Source organism: Etheostoma spectabile, chromosome 3 (genome assembly GCF_008692095.1).
Source record: "Etheostoma spectabile isolate EspeVRDwgs_2016 chromosome 3, UIUC_Espe_1.0, whole genome shotgun sequence".
Taxonomy (NCBI): domain Eukaryota; kingdom Metazoa; phylum Chordata; class Actinopteri; order Perciformes; family Percidae; genus Etheostoma; species Etheostoma spectabile.
Genome location: NC_045735.1, coordinates 14,141,417 through 14,159,248, shown reverse-complemented (window position 1 = coordinate 14,159,248; position 17,832 = coordinate 14,141,417). Strand labels below are relative to the sequence as shown.

Below are 17,832 nucleotides of genomic sequence, written 5' to 3'. Positions count from 1 at the left end.
TGCCTCTCAGTGAACCTTCCCTGAATGAATAAATAAAGGTAAAATTTAAAAAAAATGGGTCAACATCATGTGCTTGCCTTGGTTTAATTCAATTTAGGGTTCTTCATTGTGCACATTATTCTAAAGCCAGGTTGTCCATGTTCTACCCTAATGTAAATGACTCATGTGATCGATGTCACACAGAAAAGGCAGACCTGTCCCACATGTTTTTGTCCTGTAAAAATCTGAACACTTTTTGGACTACGGTATTCCAGACCTTGTCTGGGGCATTTGATAGAGACAGCTGGAGTAGAGCTGAAATGGCTATTTTTGGTGTTCCAGGGGAAAGTATCGAAATGACAAGTAGACCAAGAGATTTGTTTGCCATTGCAACTCTTCTTGCGCGGAGAAGGATTTTGTTAGAGATGGAAATCAGAACATTCACCCAAAGCCTCAGGTTGGATGAACAACCTGATGCTATTTCTAAAGTTAGGAAGATTAAATATTCCAGTAGAGGGTTGATCAGCAAATTCCATAAGAGATGGGATGCTTTGATGTTTTGTTTTGAAAGGCTCAAGACTCTTGACGGAAAGGAACTGCATCCTACATCACTAACCCTGCTCCACTGTTTGAGCTCTCAGCATACTGGAGTATAATGATAAGAGTTTATGGTAAATTAGCTTATATGCTTGTGCATCCACAGACATTTATTTTTATTTTTTATATATATTTTTTATATTGTTACTTTATTTTAATATATTTTGTGTATTTATTTACTTTATCGCCTACTTGGTTGGAATTAAGTACTTTTATTTATTTTGGCCTGTATACCATATATTTCTGACTATAGGTTGCTTTGGAGTACAAGGCGGATTCTCATATCTCATATCTCGACCCATAAATGTATTTTGTTCTCAATTGAAACGTTTTTAAAAATCACTAGCTTGCTACGCTAGTGCTAACAGTGACGTAACATTGCTGATTTGCACAACAGTCCCGCATTTCTCTGCTTTGAATGGAATCCATGCAGGTCTACAGTTTTAACTAAGCTCCATTAGCAACGAATTTCGTTTGATATCAGTGCATAACACTATTTGCTTTGGACACATTGATACGTGCTTTACACAAACCGTCCTGTATCACACAGGGACGCCGGAGGACACCCGGCAGCTGATCCACTTTCTTAAATAAATATATGCTGCAAAGCGACTATGGGAGTAAGTCATGCGTTCTTATTGTATCCATTCATTATTGTGTGGTACTGTTTTATTGTAATCTTTTTTATGTGTGTGACATGTAAGTTATGGTTCTAATACTAGATATCGGTTCTGTAATATAATATATTTTTATATAATTGTTTTGCCTGTTATGTTTATTCAATAATGACATATTTTTGTTAACAAAGAAAGTGTTTCTGTACATCAATGTCATTCAACATTCAACTCAGTGATAACTGAAACAGATACACAACACACCGTGCAGTGTGTGTATATGTGTGTATATGCAAACAGACCTAAGTAGTAGCTTACACAGATAAGAGCATCTGCACCACCACCACCACCAAAGTGAACATAAAAGAAATGTAAAATATATACATACATATGACACTGTTGTCAAAACCCACGCAAACAACATTCACACACTTGCAGACGGCATCTTGGAAGTTTGTTTAACCAAGTGGTGTCCTATTTCACCGGGCTATGTTTTCACCCGTAGCCCTTACCACTCTGTTTCGAGGGCCAAAGGGGTAAGACAGGGGTAAGACAAAGGAGTAGGGGTAAGACAGAGAAATGAGATTCAGCCTAAGTTGCATTAGTCAAACAATGTGTCACAAAGAGAGGTGTGTGTGTGTGTGTGTGTGTGTGTGTGTGTGTGTGTGTGTGTGTGTTTGTGTTTGTGTGTGTGTGTGTGTGTGTGTGTGTGTGTGTGTGTGTGTGTGTGTGGTGTGTGTGTGTGTGGTGTGTGTGTGTGTGGTGTGTGTGTGTGTGTGTGTGTGTTGTGTGTGTGTGTGTGTGTGTGTGTGTGTGTGTGTCTAGGTATAGCTACTTTTGTGGGGACCAAAAATTGTGAAAACGTATTTATGGGGACCTAGTGCTTTGTGGGGACCAAATGCTGGTCCCCATACCGTTAAAGGGCTTTTTGAGACTAAGACTTGGTTTTAAGTAGGGTTAGAGTTAGGTTTATGGTTAGGGTTAGGGTGAGGGTGAGGGTTAGGCATTTAGTTTGATGGTTAAGGTTAGGGTAAGGGCAAGGGAATGCTTATGTCAATGACTGGTCCCCACAAAGATAGGCAGACACGACTGTGTGTGTGTGTATGTGTGTGTGTGTGTGTGTTTTTTTAGTCTGTGTTTAGTTTATCAGTAACCCTCCAATGACGGCTAAATACCAGTAACACTGTAATTCATCGTGTGTCTGAGAGAACAGTTCCTCAATTTAAAAAATAGGAACTGCGTTTGATTATAGAGCAAGAATCTCCCTGTGGTCTGTGGTGTCCGCCCTGTTAGAGGAAACTTTTAACAGGAAATGAAATGGCGTCATTTCAACATACTCACACATTGGTGAATTGCATGCCTCAGGCTGAGTTATTTCTTAAAGTCAGGTTTACTCTGTACTTGCTCATTTCATCTTTTGAATTTAAAGTTTAACCATTAAATTCATGCAAATGAAAAGTTGCATTCATAATAACATTGGTTGTTATACAAGACATCATGCATTAAAAATAATCAGCATGTTTCCAGTCAAATTTAGACAGTGTAGGTTTATGTAAAAGGTAGATGCTAAAGCAGATGCTAAGCTTAAACTAGGTAAATATTGCCTGTGCAGATGTGCCTTTAGATTATACTTTATTTATCCCACGACGGGGAAATTCTGTCGTTACAAGTAGCAGCAACCGCAACAAAAACAGAAAAACAACACATACACCAAACAGTAAGCACGAAAAAATACAAGGCAAGAAATACAAGGCAAGAAATACAGGCAAGAAAGCAATGAAAATATGGTAGACTGAGTAAGTAAAATGCCGTCAACACAAGGAATTTTAAAGTGCGGTTGCCATGATAAGAAAACATATGCGGTGTAGTGACGTTAAAAAATAATTAAGTTGAATGTGTAATTAGAGCAAAGAAGCAAGAGTCGGTAGCATAATTTAAATTAATAACCTGAGACCATAAATATTGAAAAGTAAGTACTTATAAAATATATAAATACCAATATTAAAGATAAACAGAAAGTGTGTGATGTAGATGGAGAAAAACAGGAACAGAAACTACACACTATCAGGTAGAGCAGGTGTTTGTAGAGTCTGACAGCGGCCGGATGAAGGACCTGCGTACCTCTCCTTCTTACACCGTGGGTGTATCAGTCTGCTGCTGAAGGAGCTGCTCAGGGACCCACAGTGTCATGTGGGGTGAGAGGTGTTGTCCATGATGGATGTCAGCTTGGCTAACCCCTCCTCCCCTACTTCCTCTATGGGGTCCAGAGGACGTCCAGGACAGAGCTCGCTCCCGGATCATCTATTGAGTCTGCTCCTGTCCCGGTCCGAGCTGCCCCCCCTCCAGCAGACCACAGCGTAGAGGATGGCAGAGGCCACCACAGAGTCATAGAATGCGCTGAGGAGAGTCCTACACACTCCAAAGGACCGAGTCTCCTCAGCAGATGGAGGCGACTCTGGCCCTTCTTTTAGAGTGCTTGGGGTTATCAGTCCAGTTCAGTTTATGTTTAGTGAACACCCAGGAATTTGTAGCTCTCCACTACATCAATGTCCAATCCCTGGATGCTCCTTTATTTTTAATAAGAGTATAGAGTACCAACCTTTCCTGGAATATTTGAATGTTATCTGATATGCTGCCTTCATGAAGAAAAAATAGTTAAGAAATATTATATTTTCTATTTTATTGTCATAATGTGTGAAAAAGAAATTGCACTCTTTCTAATTCGATGAATATAATTCTCAGGAGCTAAACAAATAAGTATCTCTCCAGTAGGGTGATTAGGGGCATCAGTGGACCTTGTATTGTGCTGAACTGAAAAGAAATTGCAATAAAATGTACATGTGCTGATGGCTGTCGACGCACATATATGGTGCCTTAATACAAGTAATAATCTGTATAGAAAGTCCCACATTGAGCTGTGTTTATGTTGAGGAAAGACTGGCTCTGTCTGGGAAACCAGCAGTCGCTGTGGTCAAAAGTATGAGGCAGAGAGATAAAATGTGGTGAATGCAGCAGGTGTTTGATTAATGGGTCTGACAGCAACAACATTGCATTTAGAATATGGTCCAAAGTTATTGTCAGTATTCATTTTTGCTGATGTTTTTTGTCATAGCTTTTATAGATCACGGCCCTTACGGAGTTATTTCTTACAGTCAGGACGGTTTGCCTCATGTGAATGCAGGCAGCAAGCACTGCCTACTGATTGCTAATCATGGTCTGGCATTGTGACTCATCTGCATGTGAAAAAAAAGAAGAAATCCTCCTTCTTGGACATTTCCTGACATTATTCATATCCTAAGACATACTTTATTAGAAAACCAAACCTAGAGTGGATGATACGTTAAGAGGGTGCTATTAGAAAGAGATACCTTGTGGGAAGCTGATCCTGAATCCACTTATGCGGAATTCAAGTGTGTGTTCGAGAGGTGTAGGGAGAATTGAGTGAGTCCATGTGAACGTGCTGTGTGTGCCAATACTTTTTTGTGTCAATTCCTCCCAGAGTGGTTTGTTCTGTGATAGTGCTACAGTCAGTACTGGCTGTGTGTTGGGTGCTTAATAGGAATAATCTTTAGGCTAAGTAGTTCTTAAGGTTTATTCTTACCGGTATACAGCACTGCGATATGTTTTACATGTTAGACCTTAGACTTTATTGTCCCCAAGGGGAAATTCTTATTTACAACACTGTACATTATGGACAGCACACTTACAGAAAAACGAAAGTACAAATTACATTAATGACAAAATAACAGACAGATAACACAGAGAAAGTAGTCCTGATTTTATCTGGGTGTTTTGTTTAGGGCTGCAGGAACCAGACCTTTGCCATAGCGAGCTCTCATGCACCTCAAGGATCTGGACTAACGTCCAGAGGATGAGAGAATAGTGAAATGGTGGTTGAGAGTGTGTGTGTTGTCCTGTGCTAATCCACACCAGCGGCCCTTTTGCTGCATGTCATTCCCCTTCTCTCTCCCCTTTCATGTCTTTATCGGTCCAGTGAAAATAAAGGCCTAAAAATTATCCTAAAAAACAAACAAAACAAATAACTGTGCTTATAAAAAATGACTAACCCAATAGGGGATATTACTGTCGAGGGATTAACACAACTTCCTCTTTCAACAAGGCGATGGTCACCATCAACAACAATTTCTCACACTTGACACTACACTCAATAAATACTGTAGTATTTTTAGTCTGCAACTCTTGGATGTATACTATTGTCATCCTCATTATTTGTCTTTCAGGAAGCCAAATAATGATGTGTACAGTATTTATGCATTAAGACATTGGCTAATGCCGGATTTCTCAAAGTAGTGTAGTATGCAGTATTTTCATGTTCTGGTTGATAATTAGACTAGTGTGACACACAATGATTTATATTTAGGTACTAAAACAAAGTTTTCAGTTTAAATCAGGAAAAAAAATCTTTCTTTAGCGCTGTTGTTTGCTTTTCTTTAATTGTTCCTCCTAAAACAATCACTAGTTATACCAGATATTTCCTTGAATGGATGCAGTGCTTTTTCGCTATACTGTTGACGTTTTTTTTTCTCTTCCACAGGTTGTGTAAGCCATGATCTGAGGTGTCTGCATTTGCTCTGTGGAAGTAGACGTGCCCTCCCACATGCTGCACTCACACACATCAATCATGTCCCAGACTGATTCCTGTTTGACTGTGTGTGACTGGTTATGTGTTCTTCGTCTGGAGCAGTATTTGGAGGCATTTCGGAGTGAAGGGCTGGCAACGTTACGACAGTGTCGCAACCTCACACCTGATCAACTGGAGCGGATGGGCATCACCCTGCCGGGTCACCAGAGACGCATCCTGGCTAGCCTGAACAAAACACATGCTAACAGTGACACACAATCTGACACACACTCTCACCTTCTACAGTCTGAGAGAGATCAGAGATTGGAGGAAATGGGACATGCCAAGGTGTTGCAGAGAGAGAGACCTGTGCTTATTCCAGTGGAAGAAAAACCTGTCCCTAAGGAAAGGGAGAAAAGAGACGGAGAGACATTTAGACCTACACCCAGGGAAAGAGAGAAACCAGTTCCCAGGGAGAGACATGTGGCCATGATGAAAGAGGAAAGTGGAGAAGGGGGGGAGAAGAAGCCAGTTCCTGGACAAAGAAAAACAGCAGACAGGGGAGGGAAAGAGGAAGAGAGGGATGGAGAAATAGATGGAGAGAAGGAGAGGCCTGTGCCTAAAGAAAGAACTAGGTTTCGCTCTAGTGCTCCAGCGGACTGTGACTTCAGCCCAACTTCAGACACCTCTTTACCCCCTGTCCCTCCACGAAGCACCCCCAACTGCCCTCCACAGCGCTTCACCTCTCCCCTGAGCCCTTCACCTCCTGCTCGAACCCCTGCCTCCCCCAAACTGGACAGACATGCAGTACCAGCTGTACATAGCAGATCTATGACCCATAGCCCCACACATGCACCTCTCCACCCTCCCAACGTCCCATCTGTCCGAACCCGGCCTCAGACTTTAGCCATTCAGCTACCTTCCCAACTTTTGGGTAGTGATGGAGGTAGAAAAATCTCACCTGTTTCCCCCACTGCTTCCCACAGCGATGACATAAATGCTCCCCCTCTCCCTCCAAAAGCAGGGGCGGTACCTAAAGGCCCTCGACCAATCCCACACCGGTTTCCTGCACAGTCTCCCATAACAAACAGGTAAGACTATTATTTTTGATGGATCTTTATGCAACTTTTAATGCAGTTTGCTTTTTTATTGTTGAATAAAACGGTTAAATTGCCTCCTTGAGTTTATTACAGATACAACCTTTGCACCATGTGACATGTATGACATGAATGAGTGGAGGTAAGGGCTGTGACCATCCCTGTCCTTTTTGTGGATCTAAAACTACTCTGACATTGCCTGTATTTTCCATTTATGAAATTATATGATTTTAGAGTTTCCCACTGTGTACTGTATGTGTATTGACTTTGAGTGGAAGCCAATGTAAAGAGTGAGATTTAGTAATATGTTGTTACTCTGAGTGTGTGAGGGGGCTGTATGGTTTTGCTGCCCTCTATTGGACAAGATGGAAAACTGCATCTCTTGGCTTTTAAACGCTTCCTGAAATTCAAATTGTACACTTCCTAAGCCTAAAACTGAAAGACAGAAGCACATTGACTGACTGGACCTATAGCTCAATGGCCTTTTTAAATACAGAAACACATGAACATGACTGTGTGTGCGTGTGTGTGTGTGTGTCTTTTTGCACATGTGTTTTTGCACAGATAGTATTGTTTTTGCTTGTTTGCTTCTTTGTACACGTGTCTGCAATATTGTGGGTCTGTAAAAGACACTTAGTGTTTCAAGAGTTTTATGAAACAATCCGGCGATCACCATCATCTGATTGTTTTGTGGTTCATATCCTATCACCTGATGGCTTAACCTCAGTGAGTTCACTCTGACAGCAGTTGCGAGCGCTCAGAAAACAAAGTGACACCAAGCGGGGTTCACTTCACAATGTTCTAAAGGTTTACCAAGACACACAAGGATCTTACCATTTTCTATCAGTCACTTTGATGATGTGAGAGTAGATAGATAAGGAAGAGGCACCAGAGGAGGACTGATTTAAGGTAGGTTCATGCAGATAAATCTTCAGGAAGGACAAAGGTTTAACAATTTATCATACAAATTTATTACATCAGTTAAAACCATTGTGAGAGGCTTTGTTCAGAGTTTTTACAGAAAGGAATGCAACATACATACAACAAAGAGGCTGCACGTTTTCCCTATAACGGCAGATTATCATCATTCTACTTGTTTCACTGATGAGTTGGTCACAGTCGTTTATCACATGTCAGTGTACTTCCTGGTAATGGCGTGCAAAATTAGGAACTCTGTCTAGTCACCAGTAAGGGAAAAGAAACTCAAACCTTGCCTCATGGAGTACTTCTATTATGAGCAACATATCTCTCTTTGTGGGAAACACGGTGCAGAGAAAGGAAGGACGTTACAATAGAGAACAACATAGAGCGGTTTAAAACTCTCCTGCTTATTAGCCTCTGTTTTTTGACACAGGGAAAAAGAGAGAGGGAGAAATAAAGATAGAAAAGCAAAAGTGATTTGTTACCAGGAAATACCTTTTTGTAGCCTCAAATTGCACACATTCACACTTTTTAGTTTCCTTGTTTGTATGCTTTGTTGCATCCTCCCATCTTCTGGTTGACTGGTCATTTCCTCCTCCTTTATTTTCCTCTGCGATGTGTGTGGGTTTTAAGATTGTTTAATCGTCATGGAAGAGGACTCCCTTTGAGCATTTTGGGTCAGGTAATATTGATACTAATCATTTCTCTAAATGTGTCTTGTCAGATGGTAGTTGTTTTTAGCAAGGTGCTGTTGGAATGTTATGTTATCAACAGTGAAAATGTTATCGTGTCTACTTGAGTTTGTTTTACCTTGACCAGAGTAAGGTAGTTTTGTTTTAATGATCCTGTGTGAGACCAGATATCCTGCCCTGTCCTGGGGTTGTGCACGTCTAGGGAACTGACACTGGTTTTGGTGTATTACCTTTATGTCTATAAAGAATTAGAAACCAGTAAAACAGGATTTTGCAAAGGCATCCCTGGCGTGTTTTGTTGTTATGGAAAATATGTGTTTTCTAAGAGAAATAATGCTTTTCAGCTTCACTGTTACCACTCCCTATCAGCAATAACATACTAACGTTTTTAAAAAGAGGATATAAATAATGTACATTGGCTGTTTGCCACAGCATAGAATATCTTGGTGCTGGTCCTGAATGCCAAACTGCTCTCTCTGTGTGTGTGTGTGTGTGTGTGTGTGTGTGTGTGTGTGTGTGTGTGTGTGTGTGTGTGTGTGTGTGTGTGTGTGTGTGTGTGTGTGTGTGTGTGTGTGTGTGTGTGTGTGTGTGTGTGTGTGTGTGTGTGTGTGTGTGTGTGTGTGTTTAAGATAAAGATGGGGAAGTTCTGCAATAAACTCATTAGCACCAGTTAGCTAGCAAGTTCTCATCTGTCAACACCAACCAACACCTAAAGTGTCCATTAGTTATTATTATTTTTGTTTTGGTTGTTGTTATTATTACATCTGCTTATTTAAGATTAAAGTCTAAAAGTTTGCCCAGAATAAGTTCACATGAACTCAGTATGCGAGGAGAAATGAGTGGCCATTGTTTCTCCAGCCTGTAGTCATCTCTTAACTAGCAGAGGGCAGGTTAAATATAGCATCTAGCTAAAACCCCTCTCAGCACTCTTCCTCTGAGAAAAAGAAGGAACCGTGTCAATAGGTCAGTTTCCTGTCATTGTGTCATTTTTTGGTTTATTATTAAACTAAAAACGCATAAATACACTATATATTTAGAGTCTCAAGTTTAATGGTTTGCTACTTCATTAATTAGTCTCTCGTGCTGTAACCAAAGTGCATGAAAATGCAATTTGTCCACGGGGGTCTGTGGTATGCCTTTTAATAACTGACTGTATACTTATTCTCTAAATGTAGGTATTTTGACAGCTATTGCCAACATGGTTTTACCACCTTTAAAGGAGCTCTTAAAAACATAACATAGTTTATTTCTGTTAGAAAGAGAATTTGACTGATCCATTTTTGATTTTTTTGACTTGAGCCAACATAGCTCACTGTGACAACTACAGTAGGTTGTCTCTAAAGTACATTTAACTGATGGTCCGGTAATATCCGGTGATTGTTTCAGGCAACCTTTCCCGTTTTGACGTAAAATAAACCAGTAATTTTTTTCTTGTAGTATTTCATTCCCGCATAGTCTCTGAACTTCTTAACCAAAGATTTGTTTGGAAACTAAGTGACATGTCCTTTTATGTTTGGTTTTGAGCTGTTAACTGTAATGTGTGACTAATTTCTCCTATGTTGTTGCAAGGGAAAAAGAGAAGGAAATTTACAAAGGAGAGAAAAATAAAGAGGAACTTTCACAATACTGGATGGATAGAAGCCAGGCCTGTGTCCCCACTCTTGACTTTCCTATTAGCATGGAAGTAGTGGATATAGGTCTTAATGACTAATCCTACAACTAACAAAAAGAGTATTATTAAATGCCGCAATACGGAATGTAAGATTTATTTTAGAATAACCAAATAATACAGTAAGTGTGGATTGTATGTGACAATATTGCACACATAGTAATAAATAAATAAATAAATAAATGGTATTACCACAATATTCAGCAAACTTGAAAGGCTGCTATTATTGCTAAAATAACCCCTCAGCCACTGAGTGTTATGAATTTGACCTACATTTCTGTATGTACAGTAGAGTTAAGAAAATGATTTAATGGTGCGGACATATATTGCAAACATCAACTGTATTTTTCATTTGTGTCTTAAATTACACTAAAAACACCATAAACAGAAGCAGATGTTCAGATCTACATTAGATAAAATTCATTATTTCAATTTTAGTTTGCATTATTTTTGGTTAATCTTTCATCCGGCAGGGGAAACAAATAGATTCGCAAACCAAAAAGCTTCCTGTTAGAAAGCTTTTAAAGCGTTTGTGCATAACTTTGTGATATTAATGAACGTCTATTCAAGCCAATGCCAAATTAGTTTTTACTAGCTAATTAAGACAATCCGCTCCTAAAAACTCTCTGTTATTTCTCAGTTTGACTATGTTCAGAAGATTGTGTCGTCCAGTGACCATCTCGCGCAGAAACTCGAGTGAAGATAATTATCTCTTCTGAAGAGTCTTCATCATTTTTTAATCCCACCTGTGCCCTTGACAAGAATAACATGGCTAATTAAAGATAGGAGAGCTGTGCTATGTTCCCTATACCCTATAAATAGTAAATATTCATTATAATGACGGTAATAGAATCTGTTGGCAGTATTGTTAACATTGGAATGTTGTTTCTGAGTGTTTACCGCGGAGCCAGAGGCATGTCCTGTTTACATGGAGATAGGATCTTACAGAGTGAGGCAGGTTCAGACTTGCTGCTTAAACCTGAAATGAAATAAGGAAACAGTGAGACAGTAACAAGGAGAGCAGAGGGATAACAGTTTGCCACTGTTCTGGGAACAGTTCTTGTTCCAGTGAAGAAGAGAGAGCAGCAGTCAATAGTCTGGACTGAAACGGGTTACCAGAGTGATTCATTTTTAGAGAGTTGTAACTTCCGACCGTCAGGTCTGCGTAACTTTGATGCCTGCAACTTTGTTTGTAGTTGGTGCCTGGAGTAAAATCTCCAATGGTGTTGTCTCTGTAGTTTTTACTACGGAATGCGAAAAAGACCAGACATTAAGAGGATGTCAAAGGGAGGAAGGTTTTCTTCTCTAAAAAGGATATACAGACTGAGTCGCCAACGTGGGAATTTAAGCCAATCTTCAGTTACTGTGGTGTCAGAGGACTCCTCTCATGCTCTCCAAACCTCTGTTGACCTGTCCTGTACCCCTTTATCTCCCAGCCCTTCTCCCACCAAGACAGTCGCTGATGAGCTGCAGAAAGACCAAACTCCACAGGTCCCACCTCGCATCAAGACACCCCAAACTCTAGAAGACACACATCAGTCAACTCAACCTGACGCTCAGCCGGCTCTGCCTGCAAGGAGAGACATCCAACCTCCCTATGAGTCCAGTAAGTAGTATAATCAGAATATAATACTTTAAAAAAATATATTTTGTATTGCTTAATTTTATAGGGATAGGTAAGAGATTGCACGGAATAAGGGAGCGAGGTGGGGAACAACATGCCACAAAGGTCCCCCGCCAGATTCTAACCAGTGTTCATGGTTCACTGTGTGAATTATGAATTATATTTAACCTACATATCTGTATATATACAGTAAAGGAAGGGGATATCATGAATTTCCCCACTTCCTGTTGAAATTGTGCTGAAATATTGTTTAACTAAAATCAAAATCTGCACATTATTTTACTCAACATCAGCCCATGTGCCTACAAATATTATCTTTTTGCTTTAGGTGACTTTTACCTGAGTATCAGTATTTCTTATTAAAGTAAAGAGATCATTTAGACCCATGGCTGTAGCCTCACAGTGAAAGTAGTATTTTCACTGTCACTTTAAATGTCATGTAAATGACACTTATAATTTATATAAAAGAGAGCTTTGAAAATGCTGATTATATGCAAAAATTAAATTCTGAATCCATTAAAACCACAACTTTCTCTTTACATCCCTGCCTTATTCATTGTGAGTTGATGAAATCTATACTTGATGTCTCAGATTTGTTGTCCATGCTATCATGGACCTTTGTATTTGTTCAACCGTTTGCAAAAGTGCACAGATTCCAGTGCTTTATAGAGACCGCCTCTGTAGTGTCTCTGCTAAAATTGACTATTTTAACTTGATATTGTTTAACCTATTATGCATGTCAAGGGAACATGACTGTCCTAAATATGTATTAAGTAGTCGCTCAACCTGAAAAGCTAGTTCTTAAGAGAGAGTCTTAATACACTTACAAATCTAGTATTTGGCTAGTAACACTCTCTGCTGACCTTCCCAGACCATTTAGTTTCTCTTCATTTAGTTTACAAACATCTACAGCTAACACTCTAATCCAGAATCAGGAAACTTGAATAACTGGTGCTCTTGTTTACTTTTAATCCAATCTGAATTTCCCTACTGTTGCTCCATCAGTATTTTACTTCATTTCCAGGAATGACTTATTGTAACCCTCAGAGAAATAATGTAAATGTGTTAAATGTATCTGTGGTTATGTGCGCCAAGTAAAGGTATCTTCAAAATGTTCAATATTCATTCTTTGGATCTATTTTTTCTGTACCTTCGACCTGCCAGATGACTTCTTCAGTACAGTTTTCCCAGCTGAAAATGGGAAAACAACAATCCCTAGGATATTCAAAATCCAATACGTAACATATACTTTGTGTTTTACATATACAGTTTATCTTTTACAGTAATGCTGTGATGCATTATAGTTACTTGAGTGTTGTCCAAATTCTATCAGCAGAATGTTGCTGTTTACATTACAATTTTTGAAAAACAGAATTTTATACAATATGTATACTATTTTGTCTCTTTTCTTGATAGGACATCATATTGTGTATGTTCTTTTTGTAAATAATGTCAGTGCCTTAAGGTTTTCCTGCAAACCAAATTTAAACTGAAACTTTGTTCTAATCTTCTACCCCCTCCCTTAGGGTTGGGGTCACTCGATTATAATTCAGATGACTACGAGGATCCAGACTTCTTTTTGCCCAGTGTTCATCAAATGAACACACAAGATAAGGTAAGTGAGAATGTTTCCATCCTTTACGCTCTTCTCCCTCTTCTGCTCCTGCACCTTGTGAATTGTGTCTGTCATCTCATTTAGGAGATGTCCCTGCAAGTGCCCACTTCTTTGTACAGCGATGACGAGCACTTGGATGAGGATGAGTGAGTCATGCATTAAAACAAACAAAGTAACACAAACCCAGAAACTGACAATTATGCTGTACAATAGACATATAGCCAACAAGCAACTGCAGAGACAGATTTGACCTTTATCACCAGTACATCACTGATCATGGTAATTAATTATACATAGCTTCTATGCGAGGTTGAGGTTTTGAATTCTGACCAATTAATCTTTATTTACCCACCAGAATTGTTCTCAGGCCTTTTTTATTCTTTGAATATTTACTTTGTGTTTTGTTTTGCTAAATTAATTTTAAAATTCACTACTTGCATTTGAGTTGTCTGTGCCATAAAGTTATCTGTAAATGTAATCACACGTCTTACTAGTATAGTTGAGTAGAGGCCTGACTCGTAGACTGAGCTGTCTTAGACTTTTCAGGATTGGAGTGTTTTTTAATTGTTCAGTGTAGAATGTGTTTATTAAAGTATTGGAAAGCTTGAAATAGTGGTAAAAAGTAAATCGTGGCAGGCTCAATCACATTAGACAATACTACTGTCCGCTGGAATGTACACTTTTTTGACAGTCCATTTCATCCACAAATTAATAAATGTCTATGCACGAGAGCAAACTACTCTCAATATTCGCATTTACACATTACCTTTCATGTAATGATGTCAAAAGTTAAGCTTTTAAGCAAAAATAATCTATTTACTGCTTAATTGTAGTCAGCAGTCCTCTTGTTTTATATTTGTCAACGCAATTCCCAGTTGGATGAAAACGCACAGAAGCGTATTCTTGGTGCCTTTCAGAAACCTTTAGGCAAACCTTTAGGCAATGACCTTGGTTCCCGTGGTGACCCAAAATATCTGTTTGGTTTTAATGGCTGATAAGTCTGATTAATGGGTAGTGGCACTTTGAAATGTGTCCCATATTACAATAACTGGTAGATTTATTTAGAAAGATTATACAATATTATTAGACAAGCATCCATTTCAAGTTTCTTTCTGTTAATCTCATTTACTGAGTGTTTTGTATGCTTACTTCTGTGCATCCAAAGTCCTAGCCCATGGAAGGATGAAGGCATTGACAGTCCGCAAGGAAGTTTCTACCTGCCAAACACCGGCAGACTGGTTTCAGCCACTAAAGACGACAGTTCTCAGTTTGCCGCTGTTATCAAGATGGGCTGGCTGGACAAGAATCCACCTCAGGGGTATGAATGACAACACATACACACACAAGCTAAGGTAGAGGGCATGTCCATGACAGCGCCATCTTATCACACTTGAAACATGATATCAAAAATATCAAGGTGTTGTTTCACTGTTAGCGCTGTTTTTATACCTAAACAAATACAACTAATCGTTTTTTTGCCTTTCAAATCTATTATTCACAAAATGACCTTTAACATTGTACAGTTGATTTTATATGCTTTTCATGGAGTATTAATAATTGCAAGAAACAGTAATACAACTTTTTGCTGAAGCATTTCAAATTACTATCCAGTTTAACTATGCTTTGTTCCTTCCTTTGTTCCTCTTCTACTACAGTAAAAGGAGTTGGTACTTTACCTTATTGACTACATGTTTGTGTGTTCTCGTACACAGGGCCCTTTATTATCAGAGACGATGGGTAAAGCTGGATGTGGACTACCTGAGATACTTTGACAATGACAAGGTGACAACAAACATGTACAGTGACCTTATCACATGATCACAGTAGTCACTCTTACTGGAAATCTCTCAAAAGGGAAACATGAACAGCACGCAAGCACTTCTAAAGTGTTCAATCCAAACCCAAGGCCGACCCATGTTACGTCACTTTCGCCATAACCAAGCGTCAATCTCCAGTGGATTTCATTGAGTGGCCACCAGGCTTGTGCAAAATTCAGAATTTCAAAATTGGCCTCCATTCAATACATGAATTGGAATTTGAATGGAATTGATTTGATTTTGCCTTACAAGAATTTGAATTTGAATGACAGGAATTGGAATTAAATTCATGGCAATTCATAGAAAATTCCACACAGTCACACAACAGAAAGAATGGGTCGAATCTCACATCCACTCAGTGTTAGGAAGGTTACTTTGGAAATGTAATTGCTTACTGTTATAAGTTACCCATTATAAAAGTGGTGAATGTGTATTACACGTTCTTGAGTAGTGACCCCAACACTGATGTTTTCAAATATCAATAATACATTCAAGAGATGGTTTTCAAAAAAAAAGACTGTCTGTCTGTTAATTTACTTCTAGATGCCTTTTTTTTTAAAATTTGAAGTAGCCTTGATGGAGCCACAGACCACATTGCATTTGGCTCTGTAGTTTCCAAGTGTTCTTGTTGGAATGGGTTCTTCAAAATGAACTAGTTCAGATGAACTTTTAGGCCTGCTATCATTTTCCACGTTGCTGTTTTTACAGGTGTCAAATCTATAAACGTTTTTAATCTGAAGTGGTAAGGGTGTTGGCCATCAAATTGTGTTGAAAAGAATTGTTCAAACAAATGTCTACCTCAAATTGCTTGGCAACCATTCAAAATATTTGGTTAGAGTAAAACATTCTGGGAAATGGAGTCATGTTCCATCATGTTCCACAAAATTACAATTACAATAAATCCAAACTTTATTTGTTCCGTGACTAGAGCTTTTGACATTCATTGCTGGCGGAAAACGTTAAAGTAATCTGTACAAGTTCAAAGTAATATAATTTATAGAATATGCAATGCAATCATATCTGACATATACTGGAAAGCTTCATTATTAAACACTTCACTTAAATTACGTATATACATTTCTCTGAATTTTTATTGAATTGCAATTCTGCTTCCTTTTAATTCAAATTGTAATTGTAATTCTAGATCCTGTTTTTGACATAAACTCAATTCAAATTTAATCTCAGTCAATCTCAATTCAATTTTGAGTTGCGCACAAGCCTGGTAGCCATGTTAGGCTGCCTCCAAAAGGGAGTCATGGTACGTTCAATTTCTACTTTGATGTTTTAAGTTGGAAATGTGCCCCCATAAGTCGGGTATCCCACTTGGGAAGTCGGAGTGCCTCACACTACCCCCTAGCAGGCTGACCTCAAAACCCAACACGGCTGCTCCATGCACGGGAGTGAAAGCTGCAATAATATACAGTTTATTTAGCACTCCTGTCTTATTTGTGTATCATTAAACCAGTTTTAAACACAGTACTGTCCAACTTTTATCTGTGGACATGTTGCTACGTTGTTTGTATGCACAAAAAAACGCCTAATGCGTTGTTATCAACTGGTATCCCTAACAATGGCTAACCTGGATAGAGCTAACCCCACAGTGAAATCCAACCTGTATTAATGGAACGCGGTCAACATGGGTGTGATGTCATTCCCATCTCTGGCTTCTGACTTCTGAGGTAAATGGAAAGCATTATTATTCCCCTTAGACACCCATGTTAAATCGCACAACTTCACAGCAGAATTAACACAGCCTGGTACAAAAATTGTTTTTGGTCTCTATAGCTAAGTTACCCCTTCATGACAACTCACCCGTTTAATCATATGCAGGTTTAAATTTCATCAAGCATAGACTGTAGGCTTCATTCAGCCCGCCTCAGCTTTCTCCACCCTCTACCTCTTTGCCTATTTTTGGATTGCCAATGTCAGGCACTGCCAAGATGGCGACTATTGGAGCCAATGGGAAGCCACCCACTTAGAGCTTAATTTTGGCTCTTCAGAAACCTAAGGGTGACGTCAGACTACATCCATATTTTATACAGGCTATGGTCAAAACCAATTGTCAACACCACAGCTCCTGGGGAGCTGGAAGGACGGCAGCCTGCCAAACTGTCACCTTGCTGACTGACATTAGAAATCTTCGGACCAATTAGTTTTCAAGTGGACTCCATGTATACGTATTGTATGTATTGATTTCCTCTCCCCACCCTACCCCCTGTAGCGAGTAGGGGAAGTATGCCTAAAACGTTAGTGAAACCTTAAAGCTCATAGCAAAACTGAGGCCCATGATGAATCATTAGCGATAAGTTTCAACATATTAGTGCACTTGGAGACTTCGATGATATCAACAGCTGCCTGTGCATGAAACACTTTACAAAGCACATCAGATAAGCAAAGAAAGTGCTGTGGTAACATTCTTTACACATAGCTGTGTAGTTTGTCTCGCAGTCAGTGTGGATTGATGTATTTTGATGAGAAGAAAGTGTATCTATTCTGTGAGACTGTCAAGAGGCTTTCAAAAAGCGCTTTTTATTAGGATTGCACATTCAACTACACTGGTACATCAAGACTGCCTTACACACACACACACACACACACACACACACACACACACACACACACACA

The 17,832-nt window shown here is 39.2% G+C and overlaps 1 protein-coding gene across 1 annotated transcript in view; it reads left to right on the top strand.

The window, feature by feature from the left end:
- The window catches only part of arap1 (ArfGAP with RhoGAP domain, ankyrin repeat and PH domain 1), a 66,321-nt gene that overhangs the window by 19,596 nt on the left and 28,893 nt on the right, over nucleotides 1–17,832 (top strand). The window contains 6 exon segments of the mRNA XM_032510040.1: nucleotides 5,746–6,863; nucleotides 11,588–11,757; nucleotides 13,302–13,390; nucleotides 13,475–13,536; nucleotides 14,556–14,708; nucleotides 15,103–15,172. Coding sequence (XP_032365931.1) covers nucleotides 5,809–6,863; nucleotides 11,588–11,757; nucleotides 13,302–13,390; nucleotides 13,475–13,536; nucleotides 14,556–14,708; nucleotides 15,103–15,172 — 1,599 coding nt within the window. The 5' untranslated portion in view covers nucleotides 5,746–5,808.